This window comes from Meleagris gallopavo, chromosome Z, assembly GCF_905368555.1.
Source record: "Meleagris gallopavo chromosome Z, MGAL_WU_HG_1.1, whole genome shotgun sequence".
NCBI lineage: Eukaryota > Metazoa > Chordata > Aves > Galliformes > Phasianidae > Meleagris > Meleagris gallopavo.
In genome coordinates, this window is record NC_139435.1 from 75,344,588 (window position 1) to 75,372,165 (window position 27,578).

The 27,578-nt window shown below is 46.0% G+C and overlaps 1 protein-coding gene across 4 annotated transcripts in view; it reads left to right on the forward strand.

The window, feature by feature from the left end:
- The window catches only part of ZCCHC7 (zinc finger CCHC-type containing 7), a 114,996-nt gene that overhangs the window by 82,708 nt on the left and 4,710 nt on the right, over positions 1 to 27,578 (forward strand). For 3 of the 4 annotated variants that reach the window (XM_085213625.1, XM_085213623.1, XM_085213627.1), the window contains 2 exons: positions 171 to 206; positions 25,573 to 25,668. In XM_085213625.1, coding sequence (XP_085069751.1) covers positions 171 to 206; positions 25,573 to 25,668 — 132 coding nt within the window. The remainder of the gene's footprint in view (positions 1 to 170; positions 207 to 25,572; positions 25,669 to 27,578) is intronic. The other variant, XM_085213626.1, reaches the window with a different exon arrangement.

The following is a 27,578-nucleotide window of genomic DNA, read 5'->3' on the forward strand; positions in this document are numbered from 1 at the left end:
ATTCAATTAAACTGTCTAGCCAGGTTTTTGAAGCTGAAATGCAGACCCTTTCAGTTAAGCTTCTTATTTTCCTGTGACCGACACCGGTGGATACTGTGTTATGCCAAAACCAACAGGCTGTAAAGCACCTTGTTTCATGCTCCTAGCTGATCAATATTTTTATTTTCCAGGCTTGCCCAGAAATATGGAGGCAGTATCACCTAACAGTAAGTAGAAACACCTTTTTTATTTTCTTCTACACCCAACCTATTTACTCTTCTGTGAACTGCTGACCAGAAAATATAGACAAGCATCTTCTGCAAGAAGATAATAAACATCTGAAGAGTTTTTGAACTGAAAAATGCAATGAAACACTGTCAGTGTTTTTTAAATATCTTTGGAGCTGACGATTTTGTTCTAGTACTGCAGTCATTAAATGAGTGTCTTGCAGCATTCTGTCCTCTCAATGACTACATTTAAACATTTGAAGAGAGTTGAATTCTAAGCTGAGGTGCATAGCAAAAGCAATGCCCCCATCTCAGATATCCCAGTTTCTAGCAATTACTCACAATATGACAGAGATCTCTTCTTAAAGGAATTAAATAAAATTCAACCAGAGTGTATTTGAGACATACACTTTATGAACTTTTGTAAATCATTTGCTGTTGCCAAGAATATAGCTGTAGCTTCTTCTTTGGCATGCATTAGGTGATCTTTAATAATTTAAGCAAGAAAATAAAACTTTCTGAACTACAGCAATACGTTACTTAAGGTTTTTCCTTGTATGTAAAGTAGAGATAAAAATAAAACAAAATGCATACTAATTTGGCTAGTTAGTTAAACCGGGAACAAAAATTATCTGGCTAAGACAATATTTAATGGTTTGGCATCAGAAATCTTTAATACATTAATTTCCAAAATTGTCATATAAAAAAAAAATGACTTTAAAGATTAGAATTTCTCCTGTTCATCTGAATCTTTGCTGCCACTGCTATCCAGATCTAACTCGTATCTATTTAGCAGTAATACATATTAGTCACTACTCCCCATTCAAGATCAAGTAGAAAAGTTTGTCCTGCACCTTTCCTTATGGGGTATTTGATGTGCATATTTTCTTAGGAGCAATAAATGGGGCATGTGGTTTATAATTTGCTGCCTCCACCACTTCAGAATAACGAAATGCTATTTTTTTCTGGCTTTGCTAAAGTTGGTAAATTGAACAATTACAGAAGAGCTGTGCTGAAAACCTCTTGCTTGTCTTTCCTATGTAATGATTTTAAAACACTGGAAATTCTCCACTCTCTGAGCACTTAATCATATTGTGGATGGAGCTGATATACTGTGTGTTAAGAGTTGAGCAAAAGGAACGTTTGCTGAATAGTCTGCTTGCATTTTTTAAATTGTTTAAAGGCAGAAGGTAAACATTTTATTTCATAATTATTCCTAAGGATGCATGTAAAAATGATTTCTGAAACATGTGAGGTACCTGAAGTCTTAAATCACATATGTGTGTTAGGTACAGCGGTGTGGTGAGTTCTCTTTTTAGTGAGGTATAGGATTTAGTTTTATTTTATTCCTACATTGACAGTACCTCAAAAAGCCAGTGACGTTGAGTACCTCAAAAATATTTTTGTAAGACATGGAGCAACTAAAACCTGACCAAGCTGTTGCTGTGGGCGCATTTGCAGCAGCTGAAGTAGAAAATTTTAGCTGCGAATTTTGTAGGAAGAGTTCAGAGTTCTTCACCTTGTGTAAAAGCCACATTTGTCAAAACGCTCTTGTAGGAGGGCAGAGCAGTTATGAATACAAGTGTGTTATTAAATACTATTATCACTGTCTGTGCACTATTTAGAGACGCTTTGAAATACAGTCAAACACGGAGACACAAAGATAAATAGTAGTGGAGTCAGACAATGGCTGTTGATAAATATTTTTTTTCTTTTCCAGCGGACTGTTAATGATGTGCATATAATCCAGATTTATGGTATCTGGGAAAAAATGTGCGCTTCACAATTTTTGCATGGGAAAGACTCTTTATCGCTCGCTTGAAGTTGCATTGGCAGTCAGATTAAGGCTGGAATTTTGAACTCTGTGTAGCAGAATGATATTTTTAAATTAGGTTGTACCTTAAGAAGTGGCGTTGCATGAATTGTTTAAATGCATGAGTCACGGCTTTTTTGCACTGAAATATTCTTTACATCCAAAGCAGGACAAATGTAAACAGTGCTCTTGGAAGACTTAAAACTTCTGTAACATAATAATGTATGTAATGTATATTTTAATAGAATTTTAAAAAGTGGATACTCTCATATCTACTCTCATATTTACTCTCATCAGTTTATAAATATTTCAGTGTAGGCATTGTTTTAATTTCCCTACTTTAGAATAAATGCTTTGATGCAAACAGGGTAGCTGTTAAAAGAGAAATAACACAAGTTTTAAAAAGTGGTGTTGTCATTGCCACTGTGCTGTGTAGGCTGCCTGGTTATTAAAAAGCAGACAGGTCACAGCGAGCTTTTCCTTTGCTTCAGTCATTGATACAACCGGTAGATTGTAACACTTTGGTAAATGGGGTGTCAAACGTGCAGGTAAATATATGCACAAATAAAGCAAGGTATTCCAGTTTTCAATAACAGACTACTTTCATAATGCTACTTAAAAAAAGAGCCATTACAAAAATTGTCCAAATGTTCTACATTATGTAAGGTATTCTTAATTAATTACTGTGAATGCTTGTTGAAAACACGCAGTGTTACACCTTTCTCTTTTGTGGAGCTCTTGGTGATTTTATTCATTATCTGGCTCTTTCCTAAGCGATGGACTGCCATCTATTGACTTACTGTAGCCCTTGCACACAAATGTGGGTTGACTAGAACAATGACTAAATAGCAAATCCAGTAAATCCATCCTGCTGGTGTGGATGGTGGTGGGTTTTGGTTTACACGTGGCAAATTCTGGCACATTACAAACAATACGTTATGTGGGCAGAAATGTCTTGTTTTAAACAAAGCAGACTAGCAATGCAAGAAATCTTACAAGCAGCTAAGATAGCAAAAAGGATCGTAAGTGGAATATTTTAATTTGCCTTCTGATAGAAGAAAAGATTATCATATTGCATTCACTGAAGCTTAAACCCAAAGGCTCTGTGATAATCAAAACTTTGTGACTGGATGAAGTTCTTTTCTTTAAACTTTTTCTTTCAGCTCTGTGAAGTGAAATTATTGTGTAAAAAACAAAGTCAGCAAAACAAGCCAGTTGCTGCTGTAGTTTAAAATAGTATCTAACAACTTCCTTATGGTGGTGACGGAGAAGTTTTACAAATCGCTCTCACCACGTCTGCTCTCTTTCTCCTACATCTGAAAAAGGAAATTGCATTTGTCAAAACACATTTTAAATTTCTATTCATCAAATAGGTCAGTTTTGATACCAGCCTACGTCTATCAAAGAGGTTATTATCAATTCATATTACAACAGCAAGATCTTCATTTTCAGGTCCAGAAGAAACAGTTTTGATCATGACTTACTGCAGGGTAAATGATAGCAAGTGTAATTTTTTCACAGGCAGGGCATTAGAAGTTCTTAGCAAACTGTTGTAGATTATTACGAAACTTAACTTAGGTTTGACTTTCTAAATGGTAACTGTTCCACAAACCCAGAGAAATATGGCCCTAGCTCCAAGAACACACATCACATCCCATTTTCCCACATCCTCAGAGCTTTGGGGTGCTTTTTCACCCTCAGAAGGTTTGGCTCTTTTTCATTCCCTCACTCTTTTGTGTTTCACCCGTGAAGGCAGTTGCATTCATTCAGTGATCTGTACTCAAATGGAGTCCAATTTGTAACCATGTATTTTCAGGGAGAGAAGTAGCGGAAATACTTGAGGCCAAGGTGCCTACGATTATCATTTGCCCTGTTCAATTTTGCAGCATGTTCTTTAGGAAAAAAAGGTACACAAGTGTCTCTCTGCATATAAGATGGTATTTGTTTGCCTAGGTGTGTTTCTCATGACAGCTTCTACATTACATAGCCCTGAGCATGCGGGATGGACAGGCCTGCTGCAGGCCGCGTCCGTCGAGGGACGGCCATGTCCCACATTAAGTATTAACCACGGATGGTGCGTGGGAAGGAGTGGATCTGGAGATAACACGGCTGGAGTCTCACTTCACGAAGGGAAGTTTGTTTCCACCCGGTGTCTGTCCACCGGCGTCGGAGGCCTTGGGCTCGCACCAGCCAGGCCGGCTGCTGGCATCCGTGGCAGGCACCTCATGGCTGACGTGGCTGGAAAATGTAGGGGAGAACGTTTGTAGTGCCTTTTGCTGGGGGTGTGAGGCTGCACGGTGTGCACCTGGCTGAGGCGCAGCTCTAACTCTTCCTGTGTGGTGGCAGCTGATAGCAGCACCGGGGAGATGAAGCGAAATGCACGGCTCCGCTGCACGCATTGCACTGCTTCATTTCTTCAGAGGGGCTGAAGGTACGCAGGAGGGAGCACAGCAAGGCCAGCTCCAGAGCAAAGCAGGGACACCATCACCAAACAGGAGGTAATGCTGCAAGTGTTAGCATCGCTTTCAACAAATGCATGTGAAGTAGTGAAATTCCTGCCTGAAATGGGCAGTGCCCGATCTTTGTTTTCGACGTGTTTCGCAGTATACACACCCATGTTAAAAAACATGCCTTGCTTGGATGGGGCTTTCTTCCTGACAAGGCTGCCCATTTCCACCCGCCTTTCTGCCCTGTGCCACTCAGCAGAAGGACTCCTTCCTGTCCCCTGCCTGTGCTGCTCTCACTCAGATGGAAGCTGCTAGACCAAGATGGCCACCAACAGAGTTTTACAAACACCAGAATTTTTCGGCTCGCAGAAGCTATCATTTAACTTCCTTTTTGACAGTTTGTTAATCTTATGTTTAATCCGCTTAAATTGAAGAAGGTGAAGCTGGAATTGGCTGTTTTGGCCTCTGTGTGTAAAAGTCACGAAAGGACAATGCACCTTTTGTGTTTAAATTTTGTGCTTGGGTTTCTTTGTGTGCCATTATTAAAACCCCCCGTGGCCTGCTGCGTTTCCTCTGAGATAAAAATGTAAGCGGTGTTGCTCACGGTCAATCTGTATCCTTTACATGCGGCTTCCAGCAAATTTTAGATGTCGTTCCAGGCCGAGATATTTAAGCCTGAGAGATTTGCTTTGCAGGAGAGCTCTGTGGGCTTTGCACCGGTGAAAAACAGGTTTAGGAGCATTTTCAGGAGGAGATTCAGCCTGAGTGGGCCGTGCACAGGGATGAGGCTGCTGTGTGGCACTGAGCATGGCTGCAGTGCCAGCTGCTCTGCTCTTGGCATGACACGAGCCTGCCAGACCGCTAGGTTGTCATGTCTGTGTTAAATACACTGGATTTCAGAATTTGACAAGCTTAGTGTGGGACGTTTAAAAGTTATTCTTGCAGATTGTTGTAAAAACAGAACTTTGTTTACTCCGTGGATACTGTTGTGGTGGCATTTTTTTTTAATTTTGGAAGCACAGTGTAGGTTCTTGTGTGTCAACAGTCGGTAGCCATTCGGTGGGATAATGTGCAGTGCAGTCAGCCCCAAATTGCTGGGAGGAGAACAGGAATACCTGGAAGGCAGAGGCGTCTCCTCACTTGGCACAACAGGGAGAGGTGACTTTGTGGTGTTTTGGGTGCTGAAAGGTTTTGTATTTTCAGAGAATTTGTGGTGTCCTTTTTTGCCAGGAGAAAAGTAGGGAAGATCATTCACAGCAGCTGGCACATTATTTTGTTTTTAAGTCATAGGTGTGCTTTGTTCAAAGCTTAGCACTGTAGCTTTGGCAAGTGGCATTCCGTAATAAAGATGCTTCACAGTTTTCTGCTGACTGAGTGTGCTGGGGACGGGCGGACATGCTGTCTGAAAAGTATCTTGGATTTCAGTTTATATTGCTTTTGTTTGTCCCTTGTTACTTACACCTTGTCCAACATTGTTGTTTCTCCTTCAAGTTTCAGGTATTCTTGAGGTTGTCAGGAAAATTATTTTAATTTGGAAAAAAAAAAACAAAAACAAAACAAAACCCTAACCAATTTTACAAAAGCCAGTATTCTTTCTGACAGCTTTTATGGCACACATGAAAAAAGAATTTCACATTCTGAAATAACCAGCACAAATGCTGTTCAGTAGCTTACAGCCAGGAAATCCATTACTCGGAGTTCTCTCCCATTTTTATTTTAAAACAGTATTTGAAATAATAAAGGAAAATCACCTTTCTACGTGCTTGCAGTGTCCACAAAGAGTACTGCTTGGAAATTCTCTTTTCAGGATAATGTTGGGTTTTTAACTTAGGCATCTCAGCACTCCGGAGATTACTCAGGAGTGCTGAGTAATGGAGATGTGGGTATTGGTTCACATGAATTAGGAAGTTCAGACTGGTTACCTGCAAAACACAAACACACCTTTGCACTTCCATTTTCTTTCATGGGCAAGAGGTGAAGAGTTTTAGTACTTTGCTTTTGCAGAGTTCAGGTCCTTATCTGATCGCTTTTATACCACAGGGGGCATGGGAGTCACCCAGCTCAGCATCTGGCTCTGCTACAGCAGTCCTGAAAGCTGAAATGACTCTCAGGAATTCCATACTCCTACACAGACCTGAGAGGCTGTTTTGGATGGGCTGTATAATCCTCTGCAGCACAGTAATCAGCTGTCACTTACCTTAATCATTTAAGCAGGCATGCTTTCTCTAACGTTTTATCTCTCTCGTGCTCTTCCCCATCTGCCTCCCCAGGAAATAAAATAAAGGATGCTTCTAAATTGAGGGTTAAGGGCTGACTACGTCTTGACCAGAAACTGCATTTTAATGCATTCCCGGGAACAGTTTAGGATTTGGGGAAGTGGAAAGCCTGCCTGACTGAACCCAGACATTTCCATTTCTCTGATTTTGGGGTTCCAAATAGCCTCGCCAAACTGTTTGGTAAGTGGCATCCTTCAGAGAGTCCCTAATCTCGGTATGCATTTTGTAGTAATATAAGGGACTGTGCTTTTAGCAAAACTGGTTTGTCTTCACCCTGCCTTTAAGTGGGAAAAGGAAAAGAAGATGAAGGTTTGGAAATGAAAAATTTGAATTAAATTAAAAAATTAAATTAAGAGCTCTATACATTTACACATTTGTGATTGCCTGGGAAGTTCTTTATGCAGCACACAGCTTCTGCAAACGCTGTGCTAGCAGCTCTGGTGGTAAAAGGAGCCCACGTTTGGAGTAGAGGTGGGAGAGCCGCTGCCCAGCCCTGCTGACTTGTTGGCAGAAATTACTCCATTCTTCATCTGTAAACCACCCTCACTTTCTTTGCCCAGCATGCGTTACTTATGTGATACACCAGAATTCCTGCATAATTACTTAAACAGGAAACTTGGTAAGAACCACGGCTGAAATACTTCCCTGTCGTATACGAGACCACGCTTTTGTTAAGTGGAAGAATCGACTTGATCTTTTCTTCAGAGCTAATGGATTTGGTGAGCATTTTCATCTCACTTTCTTCAGTTTGAGAAGGTGAACTTACGCAGTCCTTTAAGTAATTTCTGTTATTTCAGGTATTAGAAGGATCAGCTGTCTGAATAATGAAAATAACTGCTCTCATGATGGAATCAGATTTGCAGTGTGTTTCAGAAATACGCTTCTATTCGAGGAAAAAAAAATAAATCAATGTTTCCATGCCCCTTTTTGGCAGTGGATTTTGTGTGTAAATATTTGTATGAAAGTCCCTTTATTCCTGCGAAGGGTGAAGGTGTTTTTTCTGTTTTGTTAGAGCTCACAGTCCGCTTCAAAATTCCATAGGAAACAAACAACTATCTGCGATCTGTCACATATTTTAAAATATATTGAAACAATGCTTTTATGTAGTTAATATAAAAGGCATTTCTGCTACCTTTTTGCATTGCAAAATAGAAGAAAAATAACATCCCACTGGAGCATAAATACCCAGCGTTTGCACGTACATCACAATGATGACCAATACTTTGCTTGACACATCTCCACTCAGTAGCTGTTTGTAAATTACGTGCGTTAGTAGCACTGAAGCTGTTCCATACAAACACTTCCTGTTTTAAGATCTCACAGGTGTCTAGCAACAACTGTCTGTTTAGCTCTGCTGTGGCAGAAGCGTATGCAATTGCCCATGTACACTGCCAGAACTGCTAGCTCATCTTGTCAATTATCTGTATATTAGGGACAGCTAAGAGCTCGCATCAGACTGTAACTTTCTCAAGTTATGCTTGATCATGTTAATAATCTACGGATTAGGATTCTCTAAAAGCAATTTAATTCTGAGAGAGTCTATCACATCAATAATATTAAAACGTCATGTTAAGCCCTGTTGTATGATTAAAAAAACTGTCTTACTGACAGAACTACCCTGGTTTTGTTTTCGTATTTTGGAAACTCAGTCATAGAAGGAATTCAGGAGAACAAAAGGCCTGTGTAAATGACGTGTTGTGTAAATCCATGTGCCCGGTATGGATGTGACCATAGCCGGGTACTGTTTTACTCCTTGATGTATTCTCATAGCAGTGGTCTGCCTGGATAATACGATATGCATAGCTTTAGCAAACAGAATCCAAAGGCCATGAGCATAACTCTCAAATGGGCACCATTCGTAACCTGTATGCTGGTCTCAGCCCTCTGTGGAAACAAACCACTGCACTGCCATCATTGGCTGTTCTTTTTAGCTCCAGCACTTGGATGAACTGTTACTTGCAGATTCGTGATTTATTTTGCCTTACGGTCTGATGTAGTTCCAGCTCAACAAGGCACCTTTGCTGCTCTGTCTGCTGAAGGGCTGCCATATACAGGCCCCCTGATCAGGATGAGGGGGCTGATGAGGCCTTCCATAAGCAACTGGATGTAGCGTCACGTTCCCAGGCACTGGTGCTTATGGGGGACTTCAATTATCCAGATATTTGCTGGACGACCAACATAGCCAGGCACGCACGGTCCAGACGGTTCTTGCAGTGCGTTGAAGACAACTTTCTGATGCAGGTGGTGGAGGAACCGACACGGGGGGGGGGTGTTACTGGACCTTATTCTCACCAACAAGGATGGACTTGTTAAGGAAGTAAAGGTTGGGGGCAGCTTGGGTTGTAGTGATCATGAGATGGTGGAGTTCAAGAGCCTGAGTGGAAGAAGCAAAGCAATAAGTAGGATTGCTACCCTGGACTTTAGGAGAGCCAACTTCGATCTCTTCCGGGACCTACTTGGAGCTATCCCGTGGGCTCGGGTGTTAGAAGGTAAGGGGGCCTCTGAGAGCTGGTCAGCATTTAAACAGCTCTTCTTCCAAGCTCAGGATCGGTGCGTCCCTGTGAGCAAGAAATCGGGAAAAGGTGGCAGGAGACCTTTGTGGATGAGCAAGGAGCTCATGCGCAAGCTCAAAGGAAAGAAGAAGGTCCATGAAATGTGGAAAAAGGGTCTGACCACTTGGGAAGAATATAGGAATGTAGTCAGGGCCTGCAGGGATGCAACGAGGAAGGCTAAAGCCCATCTGGAATTGAATCTGGCTAAAGTGATAAAGGATAATAAAAAAGGCTTCTTCAAGTATGTTAACAGCAAAAGGAAAACTAGAGAGAATGTGGGCCCCTTACTAAGTGAGGGGGGGGTTCTGGTAACGGGGGATGCTGAGAAGGCAGAGATACTGAATGCCTTCTTTACTTCCGTCTTCAGTGAAAAGGCTCTTCCGCAGGAATCCCACACCCTGGAGGTTAGTGAGAGGGTCTGGGGAATGGGAGACTTCCCTTTAGTCAGGAAAGAGGACGTGTGTGAGCGCCTAGGCAGTACTAAGGTCCACAAGTCCATGGGACCTGATGGGGTGCATCCACGTGTGCTGAGGGAGCTGGCGGAGGTCATTGCCGAACTGCTCTCCATCATTTTTGAGAGGTCTTGGATAACAGGGGAGGTCCCTGAAGACTGGAGGATAGCCAGTGTCACTCCGGTCTTCAAAAAGGGCAAGAAGGAAGACCCAGGTAATTATAGGCCTGTCAGCCTCACCTCCGTCCCTGGAAAGGTGATGGAACAGCTTGTGCTGGATACCATCTCCAGACAACTGGGAGAAAAGGAGGTTATCAGGAGTAGTCAGCATGGGTTCACCAAGGGGAGGTCGTGCTCGACCAACTTGGTGGTCTTCTATGATGCTGTCACATGCTGGGTGGATGGGGGAAGAGCAGTAGATGTAATCTACCTTGATTTTAGAAAGGCATTTGATACTGTCTCCCACGACATCCTTATAACAAAGCTGAGGAAGTGTGGGATAGACGAGTGGACAGTGAGGTGGGTTGAGAACTGGCTGACTGGCAGAGCGCAGAGGGTCGTCGTTGGTGGTGCAGAGTCTGGCTGGAGACCTGTAACCAGTGGTGTCCCCCAGGGCTCTGTGCTGGGTCCGGTCTTGTTCAACATCTTCATCAATGACCTTGATGAGGGGACAGTGGCCACCCTCAGCAAGTTTGCTGATGATACGAAGTTGGGAGGATTGGCTGACATGCCTGAAGGCTGTGCTGCCATTCAGCGAGACCTGGACAGGCTGGAGAGCTGGGCAGTAAGAAGCCGGATGAGGTTCAACAAAAGCAAGTGTAGGGTCTTACACCTAGGGAGGAATAATTGCATGCACCAATACAGGCTGGGGGATGAGCTGCTGGAGAGGAGCTCTGCAGAGAGGGACCTGGGCGTCCTGGTGGACGACAGGTTGGCCATGAGCCAGCAGTGTGCCCTCGTGGCCAAAAAGGCCAATGGCATTCTGGGGTGCATAAGAAGAACGTGTCCAGCAGGTCGAGGGAGGTGATCCTCCCCCTCTACTCTGCCCTGGTAAGGCCTCATCTGGAGTGCTGTGTCCAGTTCTGGGCTCCCCAGTACAAAAAAGACAGGGATCTCTTGGAAAGAGTCCAGCGGAGGGCCACAAAGATGGCGAAGGGCCTGGAGCATCTCCCCTATGGAGAAAGGCTGAGTGAACTGGGTCTGTTTAGCCTTGAGAAAAGAAGACTGAGAGGGGACCTGATCCAGGTTTATAAATACCTGAGGTGTGGCGGCCATAGCGGTGAGGCCAGTCTCTTTTCAGTGGTACGTGGAGACAGGACGAGGGGAAACGGCCATCAGCTGCAGCATAGGAAGTTTTGCACAGAATCACAGAATCACAGAATTGTAGGGGTTGGAAGGGGCCTCTAGAGATCATCGAGACCAACACCCGAATGTGCATAAGAACTTCTTCACGGTGAGGTGACGGAGCACTGGAACAGGCTGCCCAGGGAGGTTGTGGAGTCTCCTTCTCTGGAGATATTCAAGTCTCGCCTGGACGCCTACCTGTGCGACCTGGTGTAGGGAACCTGCTTTGGCAGGGGGGTTGGTCTCGATGATCTCTAGAGGTCCCTTCCAACCCCTACCGTTCTGTGATTCTGTGATATATGCAGTAGGAGAGCAGTGCTACCGTGTATGGCACAGCAGTGCTGTGTGCAGGCACATGGCTCAAGTTTTGATTCTCCATAGATATGACAAAGGAAGGATTTACAAGAAGAGGTAGTATTTACAGAGTAGATTGTGTAATATATTTGCTCCCCTTCCAGTCCCCCTAAAAAAAAAAAAGAGTGGGGGTTCTGTGAGACAGCATCCAGTCCAAAAAATGCTTGTCTTTTTTTTTTTTTTTCTTTCCCCCCAGAACTTGTGTTTCTTTGCCTGTTAGTGACTCCTCATCATCCAGCTCTGCAGAGGACACCTCCTGCACATCGGATGTTTCAGTTTGCTTCTTGGCCACATGGCTTAATTCTGCTCCTAAGGTGCATTTGTTGCTTTATTCAGCATTTAAAAAAATGAGTGTTAGATGCCTGTGTTTGGACATATACATGCACTGAAGGGTTTCTTGGGACTGTTAGATAATCCTGAAATATTTTATGCTTTGAAAGTAATTACACGTGATATCTGGTCTGATTTTTTTTGGTGGCAGATGAGCACCTGGTTAAGATAATTCTGCTTTTTTGATGAGGAGGGAAAGAATGGGAAAGTGACAGCACTGAGATACTCCAAAGCTGGCGTGGAGTAAAGAGCACTGATCACCCTACTGTGATGAGTGTTGATGGTGATGTGTGAGAGGTGAGGTCTGAAGTTTTGTGATCTGTTTTTGGAAGCTGCCAACTATTCAGAATGTGCCCGGTCATACCAAAGTGAGAAGCCTATGGGGCAGAATAGTTTGTAAAAATCAATGGTGTGAGAAGGACGTGGGAAAGTGTTTGTCAGCAGTTACAGTATAAGGTATCAGACATTTCTTCAAGGACATGTTCTGGTTGATGTCACTTGTTAGAAAGCTGGGGAAGAAAATCCATGTGCCTGAAAAGATGCAGCGTTGATAGGGAATACATGAAAACTCTGCAAGGAGAGTGGTGAACATTAAGGTGCAGAGTTAGCGGATTGTAGCATGAGGAAAATGCTTCTAAAATGCAGTCGGTAAAAGGCACTGGACGTTGAAGCTGCAATTTTAAGGAATTTTAAGGAAAAACGCTGAAATGACTGTTAGGTAACAGAACCTCCACCCACCCAACAGCGCTGTGCAGCATCGCGCCCTCCAGCAGCACCGTCTGCTGCGTCCTTCTGCTCCCAGAGAGCTGTGCTTGGGAAGCCCTGCCAAGTAAATGTTTCAGGACAGCCACTTCTGAAGTTACTCAGAACGCAGCGCTCCCTCCGCCGCCTCCTCCTCCTCCTCCTCCTCCTCCTGCAGGCACCCAGAAGCGGTACCTGCACGCACAGAGGTTGTGAACAGGAAGCTGTAAATCATTGGGAATGACAAAAGTTAAAACCGAGGGCGTCGTTAGGCTCCTCCTTCGCACACTGACTAATAGCGGAGGCCGTGCCTTAGTTCTCCTAATCTGCCCACTTCACAGCCTTTGCAAATGCTAGCGCTCAGCTTAGTGCAGACATGAGCGTGTGAATGTGCAAGGAGAGCACCACGCTGTGTGCTGTGTGCTGTGCTGTGTGTTGTGCTGTGCTGTGCTGTGTGCCGTGTGCCGTGTGCTGTGCAATGCCATGTATTGCAGTACTATGCTGTGCTGTGCCGTTCAGTGCCATGCAGTTCTGTGCTGTGCTCTGCGGTGCATTGCAGTGCTGTGTTGTGCCATGTGCCTTGCAGTGCAGTGCTGTTCAGTGCTGTGCTTTTCAGTTCCGTGCAGTGCTGTGCAGTGTCGTGCAGTGCTGTGCTGTGCCATGCTGTGCAATTCCAATGCTGTGCTGTGCTGTGCAGTGCTTTGCCGTGCAGTGCTGTGCATTGCTATGTAATTCCAGTGCAATGCAGCGCGGTACAGTGCTGTGGAATTCCAATGCGGTGCTGTGCTGTGCACTGCTGTGCAATACCAATGCAGTGCATTGTTGTGCAATTCCAATGCAGTGTTGTGCCGTGCAGTGCAGTCCTGTGCACTGCTGTGCAATTCCAATGCAGTGCATTGTTGTGCAATTCCAATGCAGTGTAGTGCCGTGCAGTGCTTTGCTGTGCCATGCTGTGGAGTGCAGTGCTGTGCAGTGCTGTACCGTGCTGTGCAATTCCAATGGAGTGTATTGCCGTGCAGTGCAGTCCTGTGCACTGCTGTGCAATTCCAGTGCAGTGCTATGCTGTGCAGTGCAGTGCTGTGCAATGCAGTGCTGTGCAGTTCCAGTGCAGTGCAGTACTGTGCAATTCCAGTGCAGTACTGTGCTGTGTTGTGCAGTGCTGTGCTGTGCTGTGCACTGCTGTGCAATTCCAATGGAGTGTAGTGCCGTGCAGTGCAGTCTTGTGCTCTGCTGTGCAATTCCAATGCAGTGCAATTCCAGTGCAGTGCTGTGCCATGCTGTGCAGTGCCATGCTGTGCAATGCTGTGTATTGCTGTGCAATTCCAATGCAGTGCAGTAACAGTGCCATGCTGTGCAGTGCTGTGCTGTGCAATGCTGTGCATTGCTGTGCAATTCCAATGCAGTGCAGTAACAGTGCCATGCTGTGCACTGCCGTGCTGTGCAGTGCTGTGCATTGCTGTGCAATTCCAATGTAGTGCTGTGCATTGCTGTGCAGTACAGTGCTGTGCAGTGCCATGCAGTGCAGTGCCATGAAGTGCAGTGCTTTGCATTTCTGTGCAATGCAGTGCGTTGCTGTGCTGTGCATTGCTGTGCAATTCCAGTGCAGTGCAGTGCAGTGCATTGCTTTGCTGTGCTGTGCAGTGCAGTGCAGTGCTGTGCTGTGCTGTGCAATGCCTTGCAGTGTAGTTCCGTACAGTGCAGTCCTGTGCATTGCTGTGCAATTCCAATGCAGTGTAGTTCCGTGCAGTGCAGTCCTGTGCATTGCTGTGCAATTCCAATGCAGTGTAGTTCCGTGCAGTGCTGTGCAATTTCAATGCATTGCTGGGCTATGTTGTTCTGTGCTGTGCTGTGCCGTGCACTGCTGTGCTGTGCACTGCTGTGCTGTGCATTGCTCTGCAATTCCAGTGCATTGCTATGCTGTGCACTGCTGTTCAATTACTATGTAGTGCAGTCCTCTGCAGTGCTGTGCAATTCCAATGCAGTGCCGTGCTGTGCTGTGCTGTGGAGTGCTGTGCAGTGCAGTGCCATGCAGTGCAGTCCTGTGCAGTGCTGTGCAATTCTAATGCAATGCAGTGTCGTACAGTGCAGTCCTGTGCACTGCTGTGCAATTCCAATGCAGAGCAGTGCATTGCTGTGCTGTGCAGTGCTGTGCAATGCTGTGTAGTTCAGTGCCATGCAGTGCAGTGCTGTGCATTGCTGTGTAATTCCAATGCAGTGCAGTGCATTTCTATGCTGTGCAGTGCAGTGCAGTGCTGTGCAATGCTGTGCAGTTCAGTGCCGTGCAGTGCCGTGCCGTGCAGTGCATTGCTGTTCAATCCTTGTGCAGTGCAGTGCTGTGCATTGCTGTTCAATCCTTGTGCAGTGCAGTCCTGTTCAATGCTGTGCAATTCCAATGCAATGCAGTGCTGTGCTGTGCATTGCTGTGCAATTCCAGTGCAGTGCCGTGCAGTGCAGTGCTGTGCATTGCTGTGCAATTCCTATGCTGTGCTGTGCTGTGCAGAGCCGTGCCCTGCCTTGCAGTGCATTGCTGTTCAATCCTTGTGCAGTGCAGTCCTCTGCAGTGCTGTGCAATTCCAATGCAATGCCATGCTGTGCAGTGCTGCGGAGTGCTGTGCAGTGCAGTGCCATGCAGTGCAGTCCTGTGCAGTGCTGTGCAATTCTAATGCAGTGCAGTGTCGTACAGTGCAGTCCTGTGCACTGCTGTGCAATTCCAATGCAGAGCAGTGCATTGCTGTGCTGTGCAGTGCTGTGCAATGCTGTGTAGTTCAGTGCCATGCAGTGCAGTGCTGTGCATTGCTGTGTAATTCCAATGCAGTGTAGTGCATTCCAATGCAGTGCAGTGCAGTGCAGTGCTGTGCAATGCTGTGCAGTTCAGTGCCGTGCTGTGCCGTGCTGTGTTGTGCGGTGCATTGCTGTGCAATTCTAGTGCTGTGCCGTGCCGTGCATTGCTGTTCAATCCTTGTGCAGTGCAATCCTGTGCATTGCTGAGCAATTCCAATGCCGTGCAGTGCAGTGCAGTGCAGTGCTGTGCAGTGCTGTGGAATGCCATGCAGTGCAGTGCCACGCAGTGCAGTCCTGTGCATTGCTTTGCAATTCAATGGAGTATAGTGCTGTGCAGTGCAGTGCACTGCTGTGCAATTCCAATGCAGTGCTGTGCTGTGCTGTGCTGTGCAATTCCAATGCTGTGCAGTGCTGTGCATTGCTGTGCAATTCCTATGCAATGCAGTGCATTGCTGTGCACTTCTGTGCAATTCCAATGCAGTGCTGTGCAATTCTAATGCAGTGCATTCCCGTGCAGTGCAGTCCTGTGCACTGCTGTGCAATTCCAATGTAGTGCTGTGCTGTGCAGTGCCATGCAATTTCAATGCAGTGCAGTGCGGTGCGGTGCGGTGCAGTGCAGTGCTGTGCATTGCTGTGCAATTCCAATGTAGTGCAGTGCTGTGCAGTGCAGTGCTGTGCTGAACATTGCTGTGTAATTCCAGTGCAATGCAGCGCGGTGCAGTGCTGTGAATTCCAATGCAGTGCTGTGCTGTGCAGTGCAGTGCAGTACTGTGCAATGCCATGCAGTGCATTGCTGTGCTGTACTGTGCACTGCTGTGCAATGCCAATGCAGTGCATTGTTGTGCAATTCCAATGCAGTGTCGTGCCGTGCAGTGCAGTCCTGTGCACTGCTGTGCAATTCCAATGCAGTGCATTGTTGTGCAATTCCAATGCAGTGTAGTGCCGTGTGGTGCTGTGCTGTGCATTGCTGTGCAATTCCAATGCAGTGCAGTGCTGTGCTGTGCTATGCTGTGCAGTGCTGTGCAATGCAGTGCAGTACAGTGCTGTGCAATTCCAGTGCAGTGCCATGCAGTGCATTGCTGTGCAATTCCATTGGAGGGTAGTGCCGTGCGGTGCACTGCTGTGCAGTGCTGTGCTGTGCATTGCTGTGCAATTCCAATGCAATGCAGTGCGTTGCTGTGCTGTGCATTGCTATGCAGTGCAGTGCTGTGCAATGCCGTGCGGTGTAGTTCCGTACAGTGCAGTCCTGTGCATTGCTGTGCAATTCCATTGCAGTGCTATGCTGTGCTGTGCCATGCTTTGCCATGCTGTGCTGTGTTGTGCTGTGCAGTGCAGTGCTGTTCAATTCCAGTGCAGTGCCATGCAGTGCATTGCTGTGCAATTCCAATGGAGGGTAGTGCCGTGCAGTGCAGTCCTGTGCACTACTGTGCAATTCCAATGCAGTGCTATGCATTTCTGTGAAATTCCAATGCATTGCATTGCAGTGCGGTGCTGTGCATTGCTGTGCACTGCTGTGCAATGCCGTGCAGTGTAGTTCCGTACAGTGCAGTCCTGTGCATTGCTGTGCAATTCCAATGCAGTGTAATTCCGTGCACTACTGTGCAATTCCAATGCAGTGTAGTGCTGTGCTGTGCAATGCTGTGCAGTTCAGTGCCGTGCTGTGCTGTGCACTGCTGTGCAATTCCAATTGGGTGCAGTGCAGTGCTGTGCCATGCTGTGCAGTGCCTTGCTGTGCAGTGCTGTGCACTGCCATGCAGTACAGTGCTGTGCAGGGGCATGCAGTGCGGTGCCGTGAAGTGCAGTGCTATGCATTTCTGTGCAATTCCAATGCATTGCAGTGCTGTGCTGTGCTGTGCATTGCTGTGCACTGATGTGCAATGCCGTGCAGTGTAGTTCCGTACAGTGCAGTCCTGTGCATTGCTGTGCAATTCCAATGCAGTGTAATTCCGTGCACTGCTGTGCAATTGCAATGCATTGTTGTGCTATGCTGTTCTGTGCTGTGCAGTGCTGTGCACTGCTGTGCCGTGCACTGCTGTGCTGTGCATTGTTGTGCAATTCCAGTGCGTTGCTGTGCTATGCACTGCTGTGCAATTCCAATGCAGTGCATTTTTGTGCAATTCCAATGGAGTGCAGTGCAGTGCTGTGCCGTGCTGTGCTGTGCTGTGCTGTGGAGTGCTGTGCAGTTCCAATGCAGTGCAGTGCAGTGCTGTGCAATGCTGTGCAATTCCAATGCCGTGCAGTTCAGTGCTGTGCTGTGCTGTGCAGTGCTGTGCAATTCTAGTGCTGTGCTGTGCCGTGTCATGCCGTGCATTGCTGTTCAATCCTTGTGCAGTGCAGTGCAGTGCATTGCTGAGCAATTCCAATGCCGTGCAGTGCTCTGCTGTGCAATGCAGTGATCTGGAATGCCGTGCAGTGCAGTGCCACGCAGTGCAGTCCTGTGCACTGCTGTGCAATTCCAATGCTGTGCAGTGCTGTGCTCTGCTGTGCGCTGCTGTGCAATTCCAATGCAGTGCTGTGCAGTGCATTGCTGTACTCTGCTGTGCAGTGCTGTGCAGTGCTGTGCAATGCCGTGTAGTGCAGTGCTGTGTAGTGCTGTGTAGTGCAGTGCTGTGCAACTCCAATGCAGTGCAGTGCGGTGCAGTGCTGTGCTTTCCATTGCTGTGCAATTCCGATGCTCTGCTGTGCAGTGCTGTGAAGTGCCGTGCCGCGCAGTACTGTGCTGTGCATTGTTGTGCAATTCCAATGCAGTGCCCTGCTGTGCTGTGCAGTGCCATGCAGTGCTGTTTTTTGCTGTGCCATGCAGTGCAGTGCCATGCAGTGTAGTGCTCTTCAGTGCCACGTAGTGCAGTGTTGTGCTGTGCAGTGCTGTGCAGTGTTGTGCAGTGCAATGCTGTGCCGTGCCTTGCAGTGAAGTGCTCTTCAGTGCCGTGCTGTGCTGTGCCATGCAGTGCAGTGCTCTTCAGTGCCGTGTAGTGCTGTGCATTGCTGCGCTGTGCTCTTCGGTGCTGTGCAGTGTCATGCAGTCCAATGCAGTGCAATGCTGTGCTGTGCAGTGCAGTGTAGTCCAGTGCTGTGCAGTGCCGTGCTGTGCAGTGCTGTGCTGTGCTGTGCAGTGCTCTTAAGTGCTGTGATATGCTGTGCACTGCTGTGCTATGCATTGCAGTCCAGTGTAGTGCTGTGCATTGCTGTTCAGTGCTACTGTGCTGTACCGTGCAGTGCAATCCAGTGCAGTGCAGTGCCATGTAGTGCAGTCCATTGCAGTGCAGCGCCATGCTGTGCTGTGCTGTGCTGTGCCGTGCCCTGCTGTGCAGTGCAGTCCATTGCAGTGCTGTGCCATGCTGTGCTGTGTGTTGCTGTGCCGTGCTGTGCAGTACAGTCCATTGCAGTGCAGTGCTGTGCTGTGCAGTGCTGTGCAGTCCAGTTCAGTGCTGTGCATTGCTGTGGTGTGCTGTGCTTTGCTGTGCAGTCCATTGCAGTGCTGTGCCATGCAGGGCTGTGCATTGCTGTGCCGTGCTGTGCTGTGCACTGCTGTGCAGTCCAGTCCAGTGCTGTGCATTGCAGTGCAGTGCTGTGCTGTGCAGTGTAGTCCATTGCAGTGCTGTGCTGTGCTGTGCAGTGCTGTGCAGTCCAGTACAGTTTTGTGCAGTGCTGTACTGTGCTGTGCATTGCTGTCCATTGCAGTGCTGTGCAGTCCAGTACAGTGCGGTTGCTGTGCAGTTCCAGTGGAGTGCAGTGCTGTGCTGTGCAGTGCTGTGTAATTCCAGTGCAATGTGGCGCATGCAGTGCTGTGCAATTCCAATGCAGTGCTGTGCAGTGCTGTGCAGTGCAGAGCAGTGCTGTGCAGTGCAGTCCATTGCAGTGCTGTGCTGTGCAGTGCTGAGCAATTCGAATGCAGTGCTGTGCTGTGCCATGCCGTGCAGTGCTGTGCATTGCTGTGCAATTCCAATGCAGTACAGTGCTGTGCATCGCTGTGCAGTGCTGTGCAGTCCAGTACAGTGCTGTGCATTGCTGTGCTGTGCTGTGCCGTGCAGTGCAGTCTAGCGCAGTGCAGTGCCATGCTGTGCCGTGCAGTGCAGTCCATTGCAGTGCAGTCCTGTGCCGTGCTGTGCTGTGCCCACATCTGGCTGCAGACGCAGGGCTCTCCATGCCTTACCCACCCACTTCAAAGCTTGTGGTCCTTCTTCCAGCTGTGTACTAAAAGGTTTCTTTGCATGCCAGGCCATTTGTCCATCATTGTCTGGGGTCCAAGCGGTGGTAAAATACCCTGTCACCGATCTCCGGCGCCCTGAATGGCAGCTTCTCTCCGGACAATTGGCGGCGGTGCCGAGAAATATTCCTGAGAGGATTATTTAACCTTTCAATTTAGGGGGCACAAAGCCCGGCTGATTAATGAACTTTCTGATGGGCTCCGATAAGCGGATCTATTTCTTTATTTCCTCCAAAAGTGATTCCTTCTCCCGTCCCATATTACTATAATCTTAAACATAAAAATGCGGCAAATAGATTAAAAAACAGCACTAAAGAGTTTATCTGGCTGGCAAACTGAAGGAGCTAAATTAAAATTGGTAATGAAAGCAGTGGCTGAGCCCTGTATATGTTTTTTAAATGCGGCGTGTATTTTGAAGAGACTTATTCTCTGCCTGCCTGGTAATGACTGCTTTTGGTGCGCGGTCCGGGGCTGGCTTCTGTTATCCCCCCAAAAAAATGAGTTGTGTTATCTGGATGACTGCAGACACATATGCATCCCCCTTTCTCACTGCATGGGCAGACAAGGTCGATAGCATTACAAGGTATTTGTGGCAGTGCTTGTTTCAGTTTTCAGAGCTGCCAGTTTTCAGCCAGATTTGAATTACAAAAGAAGAAGCTGGCATGAAAATTGAAAGGGTTTATCGGCTAGTCTGAAGCCTCATAGCACATTGCTTATTTATGCAGTCCATTTGCACCAGGAAATGTAGAAAGGAAATACATTTTAAAAATAAGGTCATAAAGACCCGAGATATGTTTAAGATGGCAAATAAAATATAGATACCTATAATATCTTTCCAGGAAACAGTTTCACTTAATGTCGCACGTTGCTTCGGAGCAGCGTTTGTGTGGCTGTCATAAATTTGCACGTTTGTGTCGCTGCTGAGATCGTCCCTGGGGATTGAGGAGGAAGTGTTTGCTAACTTAGTTTAGAATTAGAATGGAAGAAAGAGAGGTCTGTAGTTTGAGAGCTACGTCAGAAATAGTTGGAGTTTAATGCGCCATCCCATTTAAATAACGTTTTGCATCCCGTGTAAAATTAGCCATGGACGAATGGATAGATGCCACCACCTTTGGAGAAAATTGGGATGCCTTTTAAACCACCAAGATTCTGAGGCATTCGAGGATTGTGTTGTTGTTATCCGACCTATCTTGCATATATTCATGTTCTGTACAAACTTGAGATTTCTTTATCCGTTTTTCATAAAAGACTTCTTGAATTAATATTTTAGTGTATTTTTCTCTGCTCGTAAGAGCATCAAAAGATTACATTAATTTCCTTCAAGTGCGTGATGCATTTTTTGTCTTTCGCTGTAACGTTCTGACACAGTCGATAGTAGATGCTATTTGCATCTATTTAAAATGCATTAAATAAACATCGTATTTCTGAAAGAAATGACCACTTTACAGTGCCTGCGCTGCGGACTGAGTGTGTTACCTTCCTTCCTCTGGAAAGGGCTTTGGATTTTCTGACTGTGCAGCCAGAACTAAAATCCTGCCCATTTGATATAGATTATTTAATGTAAGGGAATTAAAAAAAAAAAAAAGAAGTTTAGTGATACTGCTGTTTGGTTGGATATTTCACTGTGCTGTGTTGTTGGGTGTTAGGATACATTTGGTAAGCTCCACCACTCCTCTTGGAAAAGCAAGTTTTTTCAGGTAGCTGACAAGATGGGGAAATTAAATTTGGTAAAGAAATGATGTGTTTATAATTGTTTGGACTTGTGGGGTTTAGAAGTCAAAACACGAAACGTGTATGTTTCTGGTGTATTAGTATGCATCGAGCCCAGTACGTTTCTGTCATGAATTTTCATAGGGATTTTTACTACGTAGAGCATGTGGCTTAATGATGCAATCACCTGATAGACTAGGAAGATTCCAAAGGAGACGTTCCAGTCTGTTGTGTACATAATACTTGTTTTAAAAATCTGCCTAATTAAGGAATTACCCAATGGAATGCGGGTCTATTGGGTGCATGACATGGTTAAAGAAAATAACAACAACAAAAACCTTTTGTATAATTACGACATAATACGGTATCTTATATTGGCAGTCTGTAATATACAGAGATGATCCCAACCTGCCACTGTTTCAGTCGGTGTACAGATAGATTATGATAATTTGTAAAGGGAAAATAAATGTATGTTTTTCGGTGTTGGAGTTGTTTGGATCATTTCCCTGTCCAGACCTAGCGTGCAAGCTGCAGCGTGTGATATTCAGTTGATAATTGTCTTCCAGTGGCTCAAGACATTGGTAAAGTCTGAGTGCTGGTGAGTTTTAGTCCAAGTCTTACGTCTTGTTCACCTCTCAGAGTGGGAATACTGCACTCATACGCTTGTTTTGTGGAGCACCTTCTCAGCACTTGAGGCTCCTGGCTGAGGCACTGGGCTTGATGCACACTGCCCACACACCCCAGGCCTCTTTCATTCTGCAGGCTGTCATTTGTCTTCGGAGCGCAGCAAGAAAGAGGAGTAAAAGCAAACAGACAGAGTAGGTGTGAGCACAGCCAGCGGTGTGCGTGAGAGGCACTGTGAGGTTTGGGGTGCTGCAAAGCAGCCCTGCAGCAAGAAGTCCTGAGGAGCCTGCAGAATTGCTGTCTCTCAGTGGAGCTGCCCCAGTGACTGTGATGGGAACCACAAAACAAGGGTGGGCCTTGCGCGGAGGCGGGACAGCAGCTGATAGAAGCAGACCAAGCGATGAAAGGCACAGCCTTGGTGTCATCTGGTGGTGTCACCTCTGGGTGGCACTGGGAGCTCTTCTGAGATGTGCCTGGATGTCAGGGGCTTTGTTGCTTCTCCACGTGTGGCACAGAGGCTGATCAGCCTGAGTCAAGTGCATCCTCACCAGTTCCTGGTGCACTGGTCGGGCCGTGGCTGCATCTGATGAATTCGTGAGGTCAGATGTGTGTCCTTGTATGAGCCTGAATTGTGAAGGATGCCAGTTAAGCATCATCCTTTACTTCCAGAGCTACTCTCGTGTGTGGCTTCGAGGTGTGCTTGTCAGGCAGGGGCTCTTGGAGTTGCACAGAAGTGCTGCTCCTGCCCCTTGGCACCAGTGAGGCCCGCACGTTCCGTAAAGCGGGGGAGCAGGGAGGAATTTACACCACGGAGGTGGGAAGGTTTTCCCGAACTAGCCAGATTGCAGATCATAAGTAGTAATGAGCTTCATAACGGCGAGCCCTCGTTGGATCTGAGTCGCAGCAGATAAGGGGAGCTCAAGGTCACAGAGGTAGCTGCCCAGCAGGTCTATTTGCATAAAAAATTACTGTCAGAAATAGGCCAGTGAGGCAGCCCTGGCATTTTGATCTCTTGGCCTTTGTCATGGAGATTCCTAGTTGAGAAGGGAGGAAGGCCAGTGTCCCAGATAATGATTAACTGTTTTAATGGCATTCATTCATTCATTCCACACTAACTACTCATGCAGAAAAAAGGGTTATGTAAAATGACATTAGAAGAAAAATCATTTGTAATCGTTGCATCAGGCTGCACTTTGAGGAGACATTAGGAGTAAATCCATGGCGTGGTAGGCTTATGCTTTATCTTCTGATATTTACTGAGTTTACTGGTGCATGAAAAGCTTTCAGCAAGAATAGCAGATGGGATGGACCTTTCATAGGTAATGCTATCTACCAGGTTATTACTTCTATATATTGATAGTGAAGTAATCTCCAAGATATCACCCTACAAATATAGATTATTTAAATGTTTGTAACAAAAAAAAAAATAACATAGAGAAGCTACGTTCATGAATAGTTTATTTTGTGCCCATATGGCTGGAGTCTTCAGATGCTTTTTTAAGCCTTAAGTAGTAAGAAAACAGAGGGTTTATAACACAGGTTTCCTTTTTGTTTGGCTACGGAAGGAAGTAAAGTTATGTAGAGTTGTAATCTGAGCAGTGAGCATTCAGCTTTGATTTCTTTCCTTAAATGTGACCTTTCTCATTAGCTGAACAAAAGGGAGTGGGGAGGAGGAAGGGGCTGGCTTAGGCCAGAGGCGAGAGGTTGGGTCACTGGAGTGTATGTCCCTAATAAATGGGGCTTCAGCACTCTTGTACAGCAGAAAAGGAAAACATCGGGGCATTTCTTGCATGCGGTTGTTCTGAAATGGGGGAAAGCAGCTCTGTGTGTACCCTGTTGGTGACATGGGGGCAGCTCACAGCACAGACAGCATTTGGTACAGCTGGTGCCTTTTGAGGCTCAGTAGGTGACTGGGAGCTTCAAGTGCATAGAAGTGTACCCCAGTGCGTACGAATGCCAAGTGTAATTTATGAGTCAGGTGAGTTCTTATCTGCTGCTGTGTATTTAACTTTTGGATTAGAATGAGGCACCTGCTGGAGGAGTGCGTGCACGCAGTTTGCTTACTAACGTGGCCATATAAATCACTGCAGTGCTCTCGGGAGCATGCTCCATGCCTGCTGGCATCCACAGGTCTGGAATTTATTTTCAAAAGTGCAATCCAAAATAGTGGGACGTCCTCCTTCTTTTTTTCCCTGGAAAGTAATAGCGTTTGGAACCCAAAAGAAATATTAATGAAGTTTCAGTACAAGAGCACCAAGAGCAGCCAAAATGGTAACTACGTTGGAGGAGCCCTATTCAGCAGATGGAGGCATTTTACCAGGCAGCATTTTAGAATTGCTTCTCTAGGATAATGCGTGTTTTTTGTAACTCTGCAAAGACCAAGCAATACAATCAAGTCATTTTCAAGTGGAGTTGTGACACATACTATGGACTAGCTGGCAGAACAGTGACACTGTGGTCTGGGCTTTATTTTTCACCACTGTGTGTATGGTGCTGGCATTCTGGTTGTGGAGATCTCTGGCAGATGGGTACTGGCCGAAGGAGTGCTTGGGGGCTTTAGCAGCCTCCCTGTGCGGGCATCAGCTGACAGCAGCTTTGAAAACAGATTTTCTAGAAGTCAAATGCCATGCAGTAGGAAGGCGGAGGAGGGTCTCAACTTCAAGATTTGTCTCTGCTTTTTAGGAGCCCTGGCCAAAGTGGAGATTGTCTGTGGTACGACTGTCCATATTGAAAACTATTTAGAATATGGGTGATTCTTCCAGAACACTGAACCCATAGATCTTTCCTCAGGGATTATGCAGAGGTTTGACTTCTTTCTTTGCTATGTTAAAAGGAGCAACCTGAAAAACCAAACCAGCTTAGTGACTCACTAACGTACCACTGTTCGCTGGAGACCTCTCACTGTAAGACATGGATGAGAAATATATGAGAAATCACTTCACTGGTAATTTTTTTTATGATCTGGGGAGTGTGAATCTGCAACACATCCTTAAAGTCAAGGCTGAAGGGACTCACAATCAGGTGACCCTACCCACCAAAACTTGGCATGAGAAGATTTCTGTTGCTTCTGCCTGCTTTTGAAGCACTGCTGTCTCTCTTGGAGGCTGCGCCTGAGGACGCAGCGGCTTTCAGAGTGGATGAGTGGAGTCGTAAGGGTTTAAAGACAAAAAGCTCTCGGTTGTCTTGAGAAGTGTGGCAGGTTCTTCCTTAGTGACTGTGCTTCTTGTACGGTTTTTGGAGCAGGTGTAGGTTTGGGAGCGCAGCCAGTGAAAGCGCCGTGTCTCAGTCACATCTCTGCCACGTTACTCTGAGCTCTGCTAGGAGGAATGCGCTCTGCAGCGCTGTGGCCATGCAGCTGGTGGGGGTAATAACTGGTGGCCCTGTCCCTCCCAGCAGGACATGACAGGCGGCGAAGGCTGGGAGGAAGGCAGAGGGGAGGCAGATAAATCAGCAGCCCATGTGCTTGTATTCAGGGCCAAAACAACATTGCCAGGTGGAATGGATACTGAGCATTCAGTCTCCGGTCTCTTCCCATCTCATTTGTGATGCTTAGGGTTAAATTGCTCTACGTAATTGCAGTACTGTCAGGAACCGTGGTTCTCTTTGAACCCAATATTCCAACGGCAAGTAGGGATAGATTGCTTTAAGCATAATAAAATTATGTAGTCACTTAATTTATTTTTAATTAAAATTAAAATACTGTCTGACCCAACTGTCACCAACTTCTCTCTTTCAGACAAACCCTGGACCAATCAAGGCAGCCAGATCCCACTCTGAGCGCTCTGCTGCCGCGTACTGCTACAACTGCTCCCAGAAAGGACATTTTGGATATGTAAGTCTCAGCAGCCTCTGCCTCAGTGCTGGGTGTATCTCTGGAATAGAAGCTCATCCCTATCCACAGATCATGGCTGGAGAAAAGAGCTGGAGTAGTCAAGCTAATGCTGCACGCAGGGTTGCTCTAATGAAGCGTCTGTGAGTCTGCAGCACTGTTGAAATCAGTGTAGGCCATTGTGCAGTGATTGCGCCCATCTAATTTTAAAGATGTGGAAAAAAAAAAGAGTTACTATGTCAGGTTTATTGGATTGGTTTTTAAGTGGGTCTGCTGGGAGGAAGAATATGTAACGGACGGATACTAAGCAGAGCTATATTTTTTTCCTCACATGGTTTATGGAATGAAACAGTAGTACCTTGCTGCCACATTCAGCATCACAAAAAGTTGTTTACAGCAGTCAGCCCAGCAACTGGAATTTCTGTTTTAGGAATTCTCCATTTCTACCTCTTCTGAGGCTGTTTGTAGCAGCTGAATTAAGCTTATTGGCATGCTGTAAGGTACAGAGGTGGTGATCATGAGCAGTAAAAATTGGAGTTGTGCTGCATCTTCTGGTATTAGTTCCAGACGTTTATCACCTTTTCTAGCCTCCCACCATGACAAGTGCAGCTCCGGCCTTGCAGATATCTAGCTCAAAAGGTAGAGGGGTATTTTTATAAGTCCAGTAGCCACAAATATTCTAGGAAATGAGTGTTACGTGTGTGTTGGTTAAGTTTATTGTTTCCCACTGCTTAGAGAGAGTAAATTGTCAGCAAATTCCTTCCTGCGTGTTCTGTGTGTTCACTCCTGAAAAGCGTGCCACTATTTTCATCTAAATTTTTAATCTCCGTGGATAATGAGTGGGACAGGTAGCGCAAGTTTGCTAGCATGTTCTCCTGGCTGATCTGAAAGAGGAGGAAAGAAAAATTTTAATGCCAAGCAGTCTTTGTAGACAAATGAAGGCATTCTGTTTGAGCAGTATGTTGAGGCCATTGTGTGTAATATGGACACGCTGCTGCCTTCACAGATGCCTTGGAAGAGCCAGGAAATAAGTGGCTCTTCCAGTCCAAGCTAGGTAGGAGGCAGCAGCAGCCTGATGTAACCTGTGGGAAATGCGAGCACTGCAGGCATGACCTTGGCTGTGGTATGTGAGTCCAATCCTTGACCTTGCGTGCAGAATGTCTGCTCAAGACATGGCTCCACGTGTGATAACAGTGCAAGACCTTGGCAATTTAGTCATGAGGACCATCTTGTTCTGTCTGGTATATGAGACTTCAGTAAAATATTCAGTAAATAAAAGTTTCCATAAAGGCAGCTCTGAAACCAAACAAGAACAGAATAAAGCCACTGATAGTAATGTATACACTGAAATGAAGATATGCAGTCAGACCTGGATTGACATGCTTGAACAAAAAGTGACAGTGATTGTTGGCAGTGGACGAAGAACAGTTTACAAAACTGCCACAAAAATGGCATTCAAGGAAAGCAGCAATACATGGTTATAAATGAGCTTTAAAAATAATTAGTTCATTTCTGGGAGGAGATGATAGTTGTTACTTGGATGGAATAGGTAGAAATTGTATAACGCAAGTAAGGGAATAAAGTGAGACAAGAGCAACATTTTACAGTTATCAGTGCTAAAGATAAGTCAGTATTTTCCCTAGCATGCAAGGAGCAGAAATAGCCTCAGCAGTGACTGAATGAAAATTGAGCAGTCAGTAATAATGCAGAAGGGCAGAAACTCTCACCAGATCTTTCAATATGCACACAGAAAAGCATCCCAGATGTGCACTGCATTATATCATGATCACTGGGTATCTGCCTTCAAATCACTAAACCTTCTCTTTGCAAATGGCTGTAGAAATGGGGCTGGTGGTCTGCTATGCATATTTATGGAGATCCAGCTGGAAAACAGGCAATACGTGTGAGATTTG